This window comes from Pristiophorus japonicus, unplaced genomic scaffold (assembly GCF_044704955.1).
Source record: "Pristiophorus japonicus isolate sPriJap1 unplaced genomic scaffold, sPriJap1.hap1 HAP1_SCAFFOLD_650, whole genome shotgun sequence".
Lineage (NCBI taxonomy): Eukaryota > Metazoa > Chordata > Chondrichthyes > Pristiophoridae > Pristiophorus > Pristiophorus japonicus.
This window is the reverse complement of record NW_027254562.1, coordinates 210,460-227,533: the sequence shown is the minus strand read 5'-3', so window position 1 is coordinate 227,533 and position 17,074 is coordinate 210,460. Positions and strand designations below refer to the sequence as shown.

The following is a 17,074-nucleotide window of genomic DNA, read 5'->3' as shown; positions in this document are numbered from 1 at the left end:
TGATTTCAAAGTTTCCACAGTGAAAACGTACTCCAAACTAACTTAAAATGGAGTAAGTGAAGATTTTTGTACGCTTGAAAAAACCTTGTCTACACATTAAAAAATCAGGCACAGGTTACAAATTAGGCATCGGGAACGAGGGGGGGAAGGGAAGTCATTAAATTCTACAATAAATCCTTAGTTATACTTATGCAAATATTATACAAATAAATCCAACCTGAATAAAAATTTATAAGCAAAGAAAAGATTAAATAAACCATGTTCCTACCTGTGTGAAAGTGCTTCAGGCAGGCCTTCCAGGCAGTGGTTTGCCGTCGGGACCAAAGGCTGAACGGGCCGGGCCCGTGACTTCGGGCAGGGCCCGTCCCCAGCACCAGATTTACAGGTAGGTGGCGTTGGGTCGGGTCGGGTCGGGAGGTTCGGTTCGGGTCGGTGGGGAGGTCAGGTCGGATCCAGTCCGGGGGCGGGGGTGGGAGTCGGGTCAGGTCAGGTCGGGTCGGGTCCAGTTGGGGGGGAGCGGGAGCGGGGTCGGGTCCAGTCGGGGGGGAGCGGGGCGGGAGTTGGGTCGGGTCGGGTCGGGTCCAGTCAGGGGGGAGCGGGAGCGGGAGTCGGGTCGGGTCGGGTCCAGTCGGGACGGAACGGGAGCGGGAGTCGGGTCCAGTCGGGGGGGGAGCGGGAGCAGGAGCGGCAGTCGGGTCAGGTCCAGTCGGGGGGGAGCGGGAGCGGGAGTCGGGGCGGGTCCAGTCGGTGGGGGAGCGGGAGTCGGGTCCAGTCGGGGGGGAGTGGGAGCGGGAGTCGGGTCGGGTCCAGTCGGGAGGGAGCGGGAGTGGGAGCGACAGTCGGGTCGGGTCCAGTCGGGGGGGAGCGGGAGCGGGAGTCGGGTCCGGTCCGGGGGGGGGGGGGGGGGAGCGGGAGTCGGGTCCAGTCGGGGGGGAGCGGGAGCAGGAGCGGCAGTCGGGTCAGGTCCAGTCGGGGGGGAGCGGGAGCGGCAGTCGGGTCGGGTCCAGTCGGGGGGGAGCGGGAGCGGCAGTCGGGGTCGGGTCCAGTTGGGGGGTGCGGGAGCGGGAGTGGCAGTCGGGTCGGGTCCAGTCGGGGGGGAGCGGGAGCGGGAGTCGGGTCCGGTCCGGGGGGGGGGGGGGAGCGGGAGCGGGAGTCGGGAGGAAGCAGGAGCTGGCCGTGGGAGGAGCCTTATTCACGCAGCCCCAGTGAGGCCATTCGGCCAGGACTAGGGGCTGCGTGCTTCGGGCCCCTCCCACACAGTTTCGGGCGCCTGGAGCTACTGCACTTGCATGCCCACTGTAGCGTGCATGTGCAGAGGTCCCGGCACTGTTTTCAGCGCAGGGACCTGGCTCTGCCCCCCGACAGCTCCTGCAGCGCTGCGCCGAGGACCAGCAGGGAGGTGGAGAATAGCGCGTTTTTTTTTTTCAGGCGCCGTTTTCGGCGCGAAAAACAGGCGCCCAGCTCGGAGGGGCACCTGTTTTGCCGCGTGTCGAAACTTTGGGCCTTTATGTTATTAACAATGTCTTATGTGGAACCTTGTCGAATGCCTTCCAAAGACATTCCCTTATCTACATGTTACTTACCTCCTCAAAAAATTCAACGAGGTTCATTAGACATGACTTACCAATTACAAATCTATGCTGGCTCTCTCATTGGCTCACATTTGACTAAATGCTCTGTCACTCTGTCCCTAATAATAGATTCTAGTAACTTTCCCACAATTGGAGTTAGACTAAAAGAAAGAAAGACTTGCATTTATATAGTGCCTTTCACGACCACTGAACGTTTCAAAGCGCTTTACAGCCAATGAAGTACTTTTGGAGTGTAGCCACTGTGTTAATGGCCTATAGTGACTAATAGGCCTATAATGTCGCAGTTTATCTCTCCTCCCCTTCTTAAATAATGGAATGACATTGGCAGCTTTCCAATTCAATGGGACAATTCCTAACGCAACAATTTCCTTATTACTTCTTTTAATACTCTGAGATGAAAACCATCGGGTCCTGGAGATTTGTCTATCTTTAATCTCATTAGTTTCTCCATCATCATTTTTTAAAAACTTATCTTGAATCTAGTTTGTTCCTCCCCTTGTATCTCTGGCATTTTATCCTCACCTTCTACTGTGAAGACCGATATAAAGTAGCTATTTAGTAAGTCTGTCAGTTCCCGATTTATAATTTCAATTTCACCTGTCATTAAGGGGTCCATTGTACTCCTCGCCACCCTCTTTCTCATAATATAATGGTGAAAACCTTTACTGTTGTCCTTGATATCCCTTGCAAGCATTTTATTTTATTCCTTCTTGCAGCTCTCTCACCACTTTCTTTGTATCCCAATGTTGTTCTTTATATCTCTCCGAGTCGGTGTGATCCCTACTCTTCTTTACCTTCACATAAGCTCGCTCTTTTGGTTTTTATACTATCTCTCACTTCCCTTGTTGACCAAGGACATTTAATTACACACGTAGAGCTCTTGTCCTTTAGGGATATGTACAGATCTTGTATTCTACCAAATTGAACATTTTATTGAACACCTCTCACTGTTTATCTGTAGTTTATTGAACACCTCTCACTGTTTCCATAGTTTTATCTATTAACTGTTCTGCCCAATCAACTCCTGCCTCATCCCTCCAAAGTCAGCCTTACATAAACTTAAAACCTTGGTTCGTGACTTACCAATCTCCCTCTCAAACCCCTAATATTGAAGTCTATCATACTATGGTCACTATTAGTTAGGTGTCCCCTTACCATTAGATTATTGATTAATTCAGACTCATTGCTAAATCTAAAATGGCCTGTTCTCTTGTTGGTTCAAGAACATATTATTCCAAAAACTGTCGTGAATACACTCGTCGTGAAGAAATTAGCTGTCCTGGGATTTGAGTTGTTCTGCTTCCCCCAGTTGGTGTGAAAATTAAAAAGTCTCCCATTATAACTACACTGTTTTTGCAACAAGCTTCTCTGATCTCCGTATTTATATATCCCACTACTTTATCGCTGCTATCTGGAAGTCTATAAGCAACTCCCACCAAAGCCTTGCATCCTTTTCTATTCCGCAATTATACCCATAGCGTTTCTACTGCCTCCTCACCTTTACTGATATTCCCTCTTTATAATGCTGTAAATAGCATCCCTTGTCAATAGTGCTACTCCTCCTCACAAAAGGAGTGAGAGTCTAAATATTCCTCTTGGACAATTTAAATCACAATTCATTCAGATACTCTTCCCTCCAAGAGGAAAACTCACACATACATAAACATCTTTCAAAAATCAGTTAGAGAAAATTATTATTCTGTGCCTCACGAGACACTAATTTGAGGCCTCACCAACTTGCTCATATAGATGTTAATTGTCCTATGGCACTATTTGAAGAACAGGAAGTTCCCTGTGCTCTGAATAACATTCCTGTCTCAAACAATATCACCGAAACAGATTAACTGGTGGTCATTCATCTCAATGCTTGTGCGATCTTGCGGTGTGTGAAATGGCTGGCCCAGTTTCCTACCTCACACTAGCAAGTACACCAGTGTACTTTAAAGTAAAATATAGTACTGAAAAGTAATACAAAAAACTGATATGAAAAGCAAAGAGGGAACAAAATAAATATAGCAGTATATGTAAAGGGCAATATCGAAGTGTTCTTTAACTATATTAGGAGCAAGAGAATGGTGTGAGGGATAGTAGACTGATTAGAAGTGATGATGGGGACGTGGTGCCTTTGGGAGTGCTGGAATTATTAAATTACTTGGTGACTAATTTCACTACTCAGAGGGGGGAAAGAGATGCCCGAATTGAGAGGAGTATCAAGTCAAAGAGCAGACTATAACCTCGCAGTATCACAGGGACGGAACAGCAGAAAGGTATAGGAAGCTCAAGGTACAAAAGACTCAAGGATCTGACAATTCTAGCCAAGGATGGTGGATTTGGCTGAGGATACTGAATTGGATAACATTCCAATAAATTACAAAATAGCAAATGTGACCCCAGCTTTTTAAAAAAAGGGGCAAAAGATGAATTCTCAAATTACAGGCCCATGAGATTTTCTGAGATTGTTTGGAAAGTATTCAAGACTATGATGTGGGATGGCATAAGGGATCATCTGAAAGGACACTGCCCGTTTAGAGAACCAACATGGATTCAGAAGTTGCAGGTCGTGTTTAAATCAATTTGCTGGGTCTATCCAAGACAGTTACCAAACTGAAGAATAAGCATTGAGGCAGTAGATGTTGTCAATTGAATTTCAGTAAGGCATTCAATACTGTCTGATGTAACAGAATGATTCACAAAGCACATGTTCATGGACCAATGGCAAAGTATTAACCTGGATTGATGCATTGATTAGTGAAGATAAACAGCAAAGGGTGGCAGTGTATCGGCATGTGTGAAGAGTGGAAACTATTTGCCAGACAAGTCCCACAGGATCAGTGTTGGGGGCTGTTGTCTGTCATTTTTATAAATGACTTAGAGAACAAAATATTGTCCTAGATGTTAGTTTTCTGATGACGCCAACAATGCTAATTAATGTGTACACTGGCCAACAATGCTAATTAATGTGTACACTGGCCAACAATGCTAATTAATGTGTAATACTCCAAATGGATCTGGACCGACTAGGTCAATGGGCAGAGATATAGTAGATAGAATTCAACATGGATAAAATTAAAGTCATGGGATTAGATTAAAGCAAAAACTTATATTCCAAATTATATGGTAAAATACTTGAGATTCTCTAAAAAGGGACAGCTTGCTCATTTTATCTAGACTAAATACACAATGCAACATTAAACACTTTGCTTAAAGATGAAAGTATAGTAAGATAATGTTAAGAAAACCTTCCATCATCGTGTTATTGCATATATTTTGGATGCACACCAGTATAATTAAACTGAATCAAATCATAACCCAAAATGGGACAAAAGTCATCTTTGAAGAGGTCTATGTTTGTTGACTAGTAAACATGGTAACCATTTGTATTCTTTGCCAATGTCTAAATATTAAACAGCTGCAGAGGACACATCTTCAGCATCTGTTCAGTTGCGACAGAACACGAACAGGCAGGCAGAAATATAACTCTCATTAGCAGCATCCTGCTGACCCAGACTTTTGGAATTGCTATTATATACTGTAGCTGCAGACAGAGTCTAGTAGAGGAAGAAACTACGAGATTGTTTCATATTTTAACCACTGGTCTACCAGTTGTGTAATTCTGCTATGTTTGCAAATCTGGACTTTCATATATTCAGCTGTGAGAAACACCAACGCTAACTTTGTTTCAGTTACTATTTTAAAAGTAAATTCTCGCCTTTCAGATCCTTTTTTATGAGCTCTATTTTTGGAAGTCTGAACTCGATGACCATGTAGGTGGAACTTAAATTCATTGAGTTCTCATGCACTTAGCAGGAAGTGGGGGGGGGGGTGGGGGGTGGGGGGAGAGGAGGCACAGAAATGGTGGTTCCCCACAGAAACCCCATCTCCCCTGTGTTCACTGACCTACACTGGTTCCCGGTTAAGCAAAGCTTCAATTTTAAAATTCTCGTGCTTATTTTCAAATTCCTCCATGTCCTCGCCCCTCCCTATCTTCTCCAGTCCTACACTCTCCAAGATATCTGCGTGACTCCAGTACTGCCCTCTTGAGCCCCAAGGCTCTGGAATTCCCTCCCTAAACCTCTCTTTCCTCCTTTAAGACGCTCCTTAAATCTTTGGCCAACCTATCCCAATATCTCGTGGCTTATGCAGCTCAGTGTCAAATTCTGTTTGAGAATGCTCCTGTGAAGCACCTTGGCATGTTTTGCTACGTTAAAGGCACTATAGTTATTGTTGTTGTGGTTACATGGGATAAATATGGGCAAGTTAAAATCCATAATTTTTCTACTGGGTCAAGTGATGGCACTTGTGGCCTAGTTGAGAGAGGCACCTCATTACATGTATGGAAAAAGATGGAGGGTCTGCATGACAGGAAAGGCTTTGGCAGTTTCCCATAAAAATTCAGACCCGGAAGCATCATAATGACAATTACATTTAAAACAGTTTCACGCTTATAAGGAGAAGCCAAAAACATATGGAATATGCTGTATACTTAAAACGATGGGCCAGAAATTGCGGTTGGAGGCTTCCCGCAGACGGATGCCTCCGACCTGAAACATTTCTATGAATTTACCTGGTGGTCCGGGAGGAGCGTGGGATTCCGGTGGGAAGGCCTTCTCTTCCCGCGCTGTGAAGCGCGCTCCCGTCCTCCAGGTTCCCACATAGGTGTAGTCACATGTGACTGCTCAGCCAATCAGGTACAGTATTCCTCAGCTTTCTCATTAATAGCAATGAGAACTCCGTATCTACCAGTTCTCATTGCCATTAATGAGAAAAAAACAGACTAAACACAATAAAAAATGAAAAAAACACCTCACATAATTAAAATTAATTGAAATTAAAGTTAGTAAATATCTTGGAGAAAAATAATTCCGAATTTTTAAAAAGGTTTTTCAATTATGGTTTAAAATCAATTAAACGTAATGGGCAGGGTTTTTAAATAGTGTTTTTAAAATTTAATATAATTATATTTTTGTATGTTTTAAAACTCTTACGCCTGTAACAGTAGGCTATGCGCCTGCTTTTATCAGCGCAAGAGTTTTGAGTACATTTGCTGGGCAAGATATGGGTAAATACAGTAATCTTGCCCTTGTAAACGTCCTCACTCCCGATATGTGTTGGATCTGTCAAGCTCCAGCTTGACAGATCGGTGTTGTGTCCTTACACCTTACTATAGAATCACACGAGGCATGTACTGCAGACAAGGTCACTACGTGACCTGAGCCTTTATTCCCAGGACCAAGAAGTGCTGACCCTGCGTGGACCTCCCTTTATATACCTGGATGACCAGGTGAGGAGTGTCTCCTACAAGTTCACCCCCTATGGTCAAGGTGCATACAGTGTACAGTGTTGTTACATAAACGTTAGTTATGTGAAAGTTACAAACATGACATCACCTCCCCCCCAACATCTTTGGGTCAAAGATTGAGTCTTTCAGGCGGTCGACGCTCTCTCGTGGAGCGCTGCAGTTGGGCTCTGGTGGTTGAGCCTTGGCATGCGCCTCTGTCCCGAGGTGATTCCGGCCATTCCGGGCTGGCCGCAGGGACTGTGCATGCTGGTGAATGTCCTTGTTGCTCGTTCACTGGCAGTGGTGTGGGTAACATCTCATGATCTTCCTCAGGTTCCTCAGCATCCATGCTGAACCTTTTCTTTACTTGGTCCAGATGTTTGCGACATATCTGACAATTGTAAAGTCTGACCACTCTGATCGTATTCCCCTCTTTGCCAATTACAGTACCCTCAAGCCACTTGGGTCCCAAAGCATGATTGAGAACGAATACAGGGTCATCGATTTCTATCCATCTCCTCACTGAGTTGCGATCATGGCAATCGATTTGGGACTGGTGTTGCCTTCAATAATATCTGACAGGGCTGGATGAATGAGGGACAGCCGCGTTTTAAGCGTGCGTTTCATTAGTTCCGCGGGCAGGACTACCGTGAGCGAATGCGGGCGGGACCTATAGGCCAGCAGGAGGCGCGATAGGCGGTACTGAAGGGAGGGCCCTTGAATCCGGAGCATGCCCGGTTTTATGATTTGAACCGTACGTTCTGCCTGCGGTGTCGAAAGCCTCAACGGCCATGACCATCTCCGCACTTTGCTCCAATGCCCCCTCAGTGGTCGTAAGTGGGAGCCTGCTGAGCACGTCAGGGCAATTTTCGGTGCGTGGCTGGTGCCGTATGGTGTAGTCATACGCAGCCAGTGTGAGGGCCCACCGCTGTATGCGAGCTGACGTATTAGCATCGACGGCCTTGCTGTTGGACAACAGGGATGTTAACGGCTTGTGGTCTATTTCTATCTCGAACCTTCTGCCGAAAAGGTACTGGTGCATCTTTTTCACCCCGTAGACACATTCGAGTGGCTTCCTTTTCAACCATCCCATATCCCCGTTCTGCCTGGGAGAGCGACCTGGAGGCATAAGCCACAGGTTGTGGTTGGCCCTCATCATTACCCTGCTGTAACATGCACCCAACCCCATAAGATGATGCATCAAACGTTAAAACCAATTTCTTACAGGGTCAACAGCTTGTTAGAACAAAGCAGGTTCCGCGCCCGATTGAAAGCCCGTTCTTGACAGTCCCCCCAAAACCATTCACAACCCTTATGGAGGAGCACGTGTAGTGGCTCCAACAATGTGCTTAAGTTCGGCAGAACGTTCCCAAAATAGTTCAATAGTCCCAGAAATGACCGCAACTCCGATGTGTTGCCGGGCCTGGGCGCACGACGGATCGCCTCCGTTTTGAATTTGGTAGGCCGGATCCCGTCTGCGGCAACCCTCCTGCCCAAAAACTTGACCTCTGGGGCCAAAAACACACACTTGGACTTCTTTAGTTGCAAGCCAACCCCATCCAGTCGGCGTAGCACCTCCTCCAGGTTGTGGAGGTGTTCCTCGGTGTCTCGAGCCGTGATTAGGATGTCATCTTGGAATACGATTGTTCCAGGAATGGATGTGAGCAGGCTTTCCATGTTCCTCTGGAAGATAGCGGCCGCTGAACGAATGCCAAACGGATACCTGTTGTAAACAAATAGCCCCTTGTGCGTAGTGATGGTGGTCAGAAGCTTCAGTCAGTTCCCAAGTCATGTAGGCTGAAGTGAGGTCCAACTTGGTGAACAGCTTGCCATCTGCCAGCATGGCAAAAAGGTCCTCCGCTCTAGGAAGTGGGTATTGGTCCTGTAGTGACACTCGGTTGATGGTGGCTTTGTAGTCGCCACAAATCCTGACCGAGCCATCCGCTTTAAGGACAGGAACAACGGGGCTTGCCCAGTCACTGAATTCAACAGGCGAAATTATGCCCTCTCTTAGCAGTCTGTCCAACTCACTCTCAATTTTCTCACGCATCACATACAGCACGGCTCTGGCGTCCGGGGTGATGCGTATCACTACTTTGGTGCCCTTAAAGGTCCCGACACCTGGTTGAAAAAATGACTCCAATTTCTGTAGGACCTGTGAGCATGAACTTCGCTCCACAGATGAAATGGCGTGCACACCCCCCATTTCCAGTTCATCTCGGCTAGCCAGCTCCTCCCCAAGAGCGCGGGACCATTCCCTGGGACAATCCAGAGTGGCAGCCGGTTCTCCGACCCATTGTGTGTGACCACCAAGTTTGCACTGCCTAGCACTGGGATGATCTCTCTGGTGTACGTCCGTAACTGCGTGTCAATGCGTTTCAGTTTGGGCCTGTTAGCTTTAAGTGGCCATAGTTTTTCAAATTGTTGGGCACTCATAAGTGACTGGCTGGCTCCTGTGTCCAGCTCCATGCGTACCGGGATGCCATTTAATAGGACTTTCATTATCATAGGTGGCGTTTTGGTATACGAGCTGTGGATGTCTGCCACATGAACCCTCTGGACTTCAGAGTCCATAGCTTTGCCCCAAGCACCAACCTGCCTTGCAGACCCCTCGTCTGGTTCCTCTGCCTCGTAGACTAGCCTCGCTATGGGCTTTCTGCACATCCTGGCCAAATGTCCACTGAAGTTACAGTTTCTACAGATAAATTGTTGAAACCTACAGGTTTTCGCAGCATGTCTGCCACTGCACCTCCAGCATGAGCTGAGATTGTTGTGAACAAAGGAACTGTTACCAGGCATTCCTCTCTGATTATCTCTTTGATTACTCCTGAGCACTCTGTTGGTAAGTGTCAATGGTCCCATCCCAGGACGCATCATCCCTTGTGATGGCGTGAATTGCCGATCCCCCTGCCATTGTCTCTGTTGCTGGCCCACCCTCGAGTCTGTTGCTGCCTGGGCGGTGTCGAATTGCCCTTGCCTGCCTGCGGGGCTGAGTCACGTTGACAATGTTAACTCCCTGGTCCATCACCACGTTGGAACCAGGGCTGCGCGCGTAAATTATCTTGGTCTCCTCTTCCCCTGCCATGAAGGTCTGAGCTATCAATGCTGTCCTTTCCAAAGTCAAGTCCTTGGTCTCAACAAGCTTCCTGAAAATCCCAGCATGACCAATGCCCTCAATTAAGAAATCCCTTAACATCTCCCCTCTGCAGGCGCCTGTGAACTTAGAGGCTGGCCAAACGCCAAAGGTCCGCAACGAAGTCCGATATGCTTTGTCCCTCCCGACGCCGGTGTGTATAGAACTGGTGCCGGGCCATGTGTATACTGCTCGCCGGTTTGAGGTGCTCACCGATCAGTGTGCTGAGCTCTTCAAAGGACTTGTCCACCGGCTTCTCGGATGCGAGCAGGTCTTTCATCAGCACATACGTCTTGGATCCACAACTGGTCAGTAGATGCGCCCTCCGCTTGTCAGCTGCTGCCAGCCAGTCCTTCGTGACAAAGCTCTGCTGGAGGCTCTCAGCGAAATCGTCCCAGTCCTCATCAATACAGTACCGTTCCTCTGTGCTACCGGTGGCCATCCTCGTGGGTCGTTGATTCCCATTTTTCGTCGCCAAATGTAGTGTCCTTACAACTTACTATAGAATTACACGCGGCATGAACTGCAGACAAGGTCACTATGTGACCTGAACCTTTATTCCCAGGACCAAGGAGTGCTGACCCTGCGTGGGACCTCCCTTTATATACCTGGATGATCAGGTGAGGAGTATTTCTCACAAGCTCACCCTCTGTGGTCAAGGTGTGCATTTCTCAGGCGCATACAGTGAACAGTGTTGTTACATAAAGGTTACAAACATGACAATCGAAAAAGCCGGTTTTCAGCGCATGTGCACTGTGCAATGTAAACCGGCTTTTGCAATGCATTCCTGGGTCCGTATACACTCAGCACGGACCCGGGAGAGGGGATTTCTAGGCCAATATTACTTCAAGGCAAGAGAACAGTGTGAAAAAACACTGACTAATGTCCAAGATTTTTGCTTACCTATAGGTTTGGAGTCAAAGGGGGAGAATATCGGCTGCTTTGTCGCTCCCGTTAACGCCTGCGGGGGTAGTAATGGGGCACTGAGGGGCAGCAAATTCACCAACACCCACAAACGTCCCTGGCGGTTTTGCACTAATACTTACTGCCTCACTCTCTTGTGTCCTGTAGATCGTGACGTCATCAGGTGTGCAGCGCCCCATTTCCGCCCCAGATGTGATTTTCGGTCCCGCCCCCTGCTGTATCGCCAGGCATCAACTACAGCAACTACAGGCGGCATGGTCACTTCAGCTGGCCGCTTGGGGAGCGATATTAAAAGGCAGTGGTGGTCAGGTAGGGCAAACTTTATTCCTCACACCAGCCTTGTGATTGCTTTTCACTGCTGGTTTCTGCGCGTTTCCTCAGCCCTCCACGCTCGAGTGCTTGGGGCTGTAATGCAAGTCGCACGGGTCCTGTGGCCCCAGAGAGAGTAAATAAGAATGTTTCAACCCAGCATTGGCCCTTACCTTTAAGCGAGGAAAGGAGCCTCTAATGCCAGCAGCACTGCACTGAACATTGTTCAGCGCTCTGGCTCTTTAGCATTCCAAGGGAAGTGGTCGTGCTGGATTTAGCGCGCTGAAGGTCCCGGGAGCAGAGAATCATTTCACCTGGCAATACTTTCACAATAATGCAAAAGTTATCGCCCCCAAACGGGGCGCTAAGCAATTTCTAGCTCTAATGTTTTTGTCACGCAAATTGAACGTACAAAATCTCACCCACTTTACAGCATTACCCAATATAGTTTGTACTCATGCACATTAAGCTCATTTTGATTACTTTTCCACGTCTCATACAATGAGGCCTATGTTACATATATGAAAATGCAAGCTTCCCCCAGCCCACTCCCGTCCTCTAACCTCCCTGGCATTGTCCCTGACTGAAAGGTCAGCAGATGACCTGGTTCCAAGCCTCTGTCTCCATAACTGGCCACGAGGAACTGCACAAAAGCACGCCAGAGCAACTTACCCTGTCCCAGAGAATCGCTTGCCTCAGAATGGCACATCCAAGAAAGAAACTCATTGCGAGGACAATCTTAAGTACACAATAGCAGCACAGAAGGCTGGAAATACAAACACCATGCGGCCCCAGAACAGTTTTATTAAATATTAATAACACAACAATAATCAAACACTACATCTCCCTGCTTTTAGAAACATAGAAAATAGATGCAGGAGTAGGCCATTCGGCCCTTCTAGCCTGCACCGCCATTCAATGAGTTCATGGCTGAACATGCAAGTTCAGTACCCCATTCCTGCTTTCTCACCATACCCCTTGATCCCCCTAGTAGTAAGGACTTCATCTAACTCCTTTTTGAATATATTTAGTGAATTGGCCTCAACAACTTTCTGTGGTAGAGAATTCCACAGGTTCAACACTCTCTGGGTGAAGAAATTCCTCCTCATCTCGGTCCTAAATGGCTTACCCCTTATCCTTAGACTGTGTCCCCTGGTTCTGGACTTCCCCAACATTGGGAACATTCTTCCTGCATCTAACCTGTCTAAACCCGTCAGAATTTTAAACATTTCTATGAGGTCCCCTCTCATTCTTCTGAACTCCAGTGAATACAAGCCCAGTTGATCCAGTCTTTCTTGATAGGTCAGTCCCGCCATCCCGGGAATCAGTCTGGTGAACCTTCGCTGCACTCCCTCAATAGCAAGAATGTCCTTCCTCAGGTTAGGAGACCAAAACTGTACACAATACTCCAGGTGTGGCCTCACCAATGCCCTGTACAACTGTAGCAACACCTCCCTGCCCCTGTACTCAAATCCCCTCGCTATCAAGGCCAACATACCATTTGCTTTCTTAACCGCCTGCTGTACCTGCATGCCAACCTTCAATGACTGATGTACCATGACACCCAGGTCTCGTTGCACCTCCCCTTTTCCTAATCTGTCACCATTCAGATAATAGTCTGTCTCTCTGTTTTTACCACCAAAGTGAATAACCTCACATTTATCCACATTATACTTCATCTACCATGCATTTGCCCACTCACCTAACCTATCCAAGTCGCTCTGCAGCCTCACAGCATCCTCCTCGCAGCTCACACTGCCACCCAACTTAGTGTCATCCGCAAATTTGGAGATACTACATTTAATCCCCTCGTCTAAATCATTAATGTACAGTGTAAACAGCTGGGGCCCCAGCACAGAACCTTGCGGTACCCCACTAGTCACTGCCTGCCATTCTGAAAAGTCCCCATTTACTCCTACTCTTTGCTTCCTGTCTGACAACCAGTTCTCAATCCATGTCAGCACACTACCCCCAATCCCATGTGCTTTAACTTTGCACATTAATCTCTTGTGTGGGACCTTGTCGAAAGCCTTCTGAAAGTCCAAATATACCACATCAACTGGTTCTCCCTTGTCCACTCTACTGGAAACATCCTCAAAAAATTCCAGAAGATTTGTCAAGCATGATTTCCCTTTCACAAATCCATGCTGACTTGGACCTATCATATCACCTCTTTCCAAATGCACTGCTATGACATCCTTAATAATTGATTCCATCATTTTACCCACTACCGATGTCAGGCTGACCGGTCTATAATTCCCTGTTTTCTCTCTCCCTCCTTTTTTAAAAAGTGGGGTTACATTGGCTACCCTCCACTCCATAGGAACTGATCCAGAGTCAATGGAATGTTGGAAAATGACTGTCAACGCATCCACTATTTCCAAGGCCACCTCCTTAAGTACTCTGGGATGCAGTCCATCAGGCCCTGGGGATTTATCGGCCTTCAATCCCATCCATTTCCCCAACACAATTTCCCGACTAATAAGGATTTCCCTCAATTCCTCCTCCTTACTAGACCCTCCGACCCCTTTTATATCCGGAAGGTTGTTTGTGTCCTCCTCAGTGAATACCGAACCAAAGTACTTGTTCAAGTACTTTTCCATTTAGGGCTCCAGTCAATAATACCCTTTATCTGGGAGGGTAGATGAATAATATACAGACTACTCCGCAGTTCTCGACAGACATTGCTCTCTATTCAGTTGCCTGAGTACTGTAAACATAGTCAGTCATGCTGAATCAAATGGCAGAGTGTTCAATCTTAATGCTGGCTAGTGCCTTTCCTTTTACACGTATTAACTTTCAGTGTGTGTTAGTATCTTAACAGCTACATTGTCTGGCCAAACTAATCATAGCAAAGTGTCATATTTCAGGATATTTGGGGGCTATTTTTCCGACAACGGATTTGGAAAAATAACTATTTTAAATATAGTTAAAATGCTCATGGACTATCCTTGATGTTGTTGCCTCATAGTCTGTAAAAAATAAGCTATTTGATGGCTTGTCTCTGTAACTGATAAACACCTCTCACCCATAGTGTTAGACTGAAAAAAGATTAAAGCTGTCCTATCAATAGTCAGCAATAAAGTAGAATGTCAGACACCTAAATAGCAGTCTAGCTTTCACAACAGAAGGAACAATTGAGGCAAAGAGGGCCAACAAAGGCAGGCTCAAAATAAATCAGAATGCAGACTTGCTGATTTAAGTGAAGCATGGGAGTAAGGGTAATATTGCTTTTTCTTGTCATGATGCAGAAATAGAGTGTATCAATCAAACAAAGTGAATATTGCTTTGTACATTCACGTTACTGTGGAATAAAGCAACTTAATGATTTGAACCAAACCGCATCTCACCTCGTATTAACTCGATCCACCTTTGGAGAGATTGCAGATTTACGCACAAATATCCATTGCCGGTCACAAGGAGGTTCCATTGTTAGGCCTCCGGGTCACGCTACCATTCAAGTAGATATACATCAGTGTGAGCCAACTTCCATACAAGTAAGTCACTCAGACTGCTTATGAAAATGAGTGATATCACTGAAGCAGAGAAGGGATCTATGGCAGACCCGAATTTGTAAAAAAGCTATTATTGCCCATTTGGGAAATACAGAAGTGAGCAACCAAGCTGATCAAGCGTATCAGAGCCTTTATTTTCCAATCGCCGTAGTCCCTTTTATTTCAAATGGATTAATCGGATGTTAAAATGGTGATTGGAAACTCTAGGTTCAGGAATCTGAAGTTAAGAAGTAAAGTAAGGAAGTTGGGCTTGTTCTCTTTTGAAAAGTGGAAACTTCAATGCAATGTTTTCAAAACTATGAAATGAATTGACAAAAATAATTTAGGAAAGGGATTCTCTGTGACGAAAGGTTCAAATACAAGGTGACAAGTTGAAAATTAGTAACAGGATGAACAAGGGAAGTCAGGAAGAACTTTTTGTTAAACAAAGGTTAATAGTTTTGTGAAACAAGCTGGCAAGAAATGACACTTAAGCAGGTATTTAGGTGCTTAAGTGGATTGAGTGGCATGATGAGAAAACAGATAGGTAAGCTCGACATGAATCAAACGGGACCAATGTTTTGGATCTACTGAGCTTTTCTTGTTCCAAAGAATTCTTATGTTGAAACTCACCATTCGCCAAGTGCCTCCAAGCAGCGCATTCGTCCAAGGACGAGCTCTGGATCATCCTTGTTCATGTCCATCTTCTTGTCATATGCAACCAAAGCATCTTCCCATTCATGAAGCTTCTCATACCACGTGGCTTGGATCTCCTATAAAACAGGCCCCAAAATTTAGAGTAAAATAAAAACTGTAGCTTATAGTACATTCCTGATATCTGCACATAGTTATCCTCAGAAACATTTGTGTGTTAATATTGTCACATATTACCCATTATGCATTACAACTTTGACATTCCCTTAGAAGGGGAAATAGATTTTAAAAGAGAACAGCCTCATTTAGAACCTATTTGTTTCTCTCCACGATTTCAACAATCGTAAAATTTATGCTTTGATAAAATCCCAAGCTTAGTTCTGATATCAGACTTATGCATAAGCCAAGGATTGTACTATCTACGAGCACAAACGTGTAGAGATATCAGAATGCCAGGGAAAGCTGTTGTATACCACTAATAGATTATAAAAACCTCTGGACAAACAAGTAATATTTATGACAATTAAGCCCCTAACCCCTCACACATACAAGGAGTTTATCACCATACTGTGATTCCCGGATAAACAACTTAACCAGGATGCTTGCAAAACTATTTTAAAAGTTGAATTTTCACTTTTCTCATACTTCCACATTTAGTTTCTGCAGAATATCATAAAAAATTAATCCTTAAAAGGTAAATGGGACATATGGTAGCTTATTTTTTAATTAAAAAACACACTTGAAAGTCCAAACAGAATCCAGTAAGTCTTGGTAAGTATTTAGTTAAAGTGGATCGCCCATCACATAACCTTCACGTTCTGTTTACAGGATGTCTGAAACAAGCGCCTCTCATTCCAGCGCAAGCGGATGAGAGAAAGATGTGTTAGAGCTCCCATTTCATTAACTGTAAACTGTAAAAACATTTGAATATTTATACACATCTTCCTGCTTGTTTATACAAAAATTGTTTATCTGAAGTGCCACCTACTGTGAGAACATGGGCTGCACTTATTATCGTTCCTAACACAGGGGCCATTAGCTGTTCGCAGCTCATTTACAATGTGTTACCAAACTCAATGATGTAATGCATGTTCAAAAAGATTTGGCTCACCAATTGAGTGTAAAATTTCCCTTCAACTTCAAAAGAGGATATTTACTTGCACAATGTATTCCCTATAGGCTCAATAGTGACCATTTGCCCACATAACAGCGACTGTAATTCTTTGGTTGTGAAGTGTTTTGAGACATCTTGAGCATTATGAAAAGGTGCAATAATAAATATGCAAGTTTTTTTCTTGTGCCCTCACTGCAACCTGCATAAACTGGTTAGTGTTGCTGGGGTGCTCCCAGAGTGAAGTGAACAGGATCTCCACAAGCTCAGACTATGCCAAATCCTAAAAAGTGGGATTCCTGATCCTTGACCGTACCAAGTTCAGCCAGTTTACTTCAGTGCTGCTTCTGGTGGTGCAGGACCTGTGCAATGCGAGCCTGTAGCACTTCTATGGCATTAGACCAATAAAAAAAGCAGATTCTGATAATACCCCAACACCATCGATAGGGCTGTGGAGGTGTGAATCTAATAATTCCTCCATTGCAAACTTGGCAGCATAGCTGCCAATCAGATTGGCCACCCCAAGTCCCATTACTCCTGTCCTCGCTGACCTACATGGGGTCTGGGTCCTCCACCACC

At 45.7% G+C, this 17,074-nt stretch overlaps 1 protein-coding gene across 1 annotated transcript in view; it reads right to left on the bottom strand.

The window, feature by feature from the left end:
* The window catches only part of mtor (mechanistic target of rapamycin kinase), a 269,702-nt gene that overhangs the window by 47,722 nt on the left and 204,906 nt on the right, over positions 1–17,074 (bottom strand). Inside the window, exon 26 of the mRNA XM_070874034.1 lies at positions 15,364–15,503. Coding sequence (XP_070730135.1) covers positions 15,364–15,503 — 140 coding nt within the window. The remainder of the gene's footprint in view (positions 1–15,363; positions 15,504–17,074) is intronic.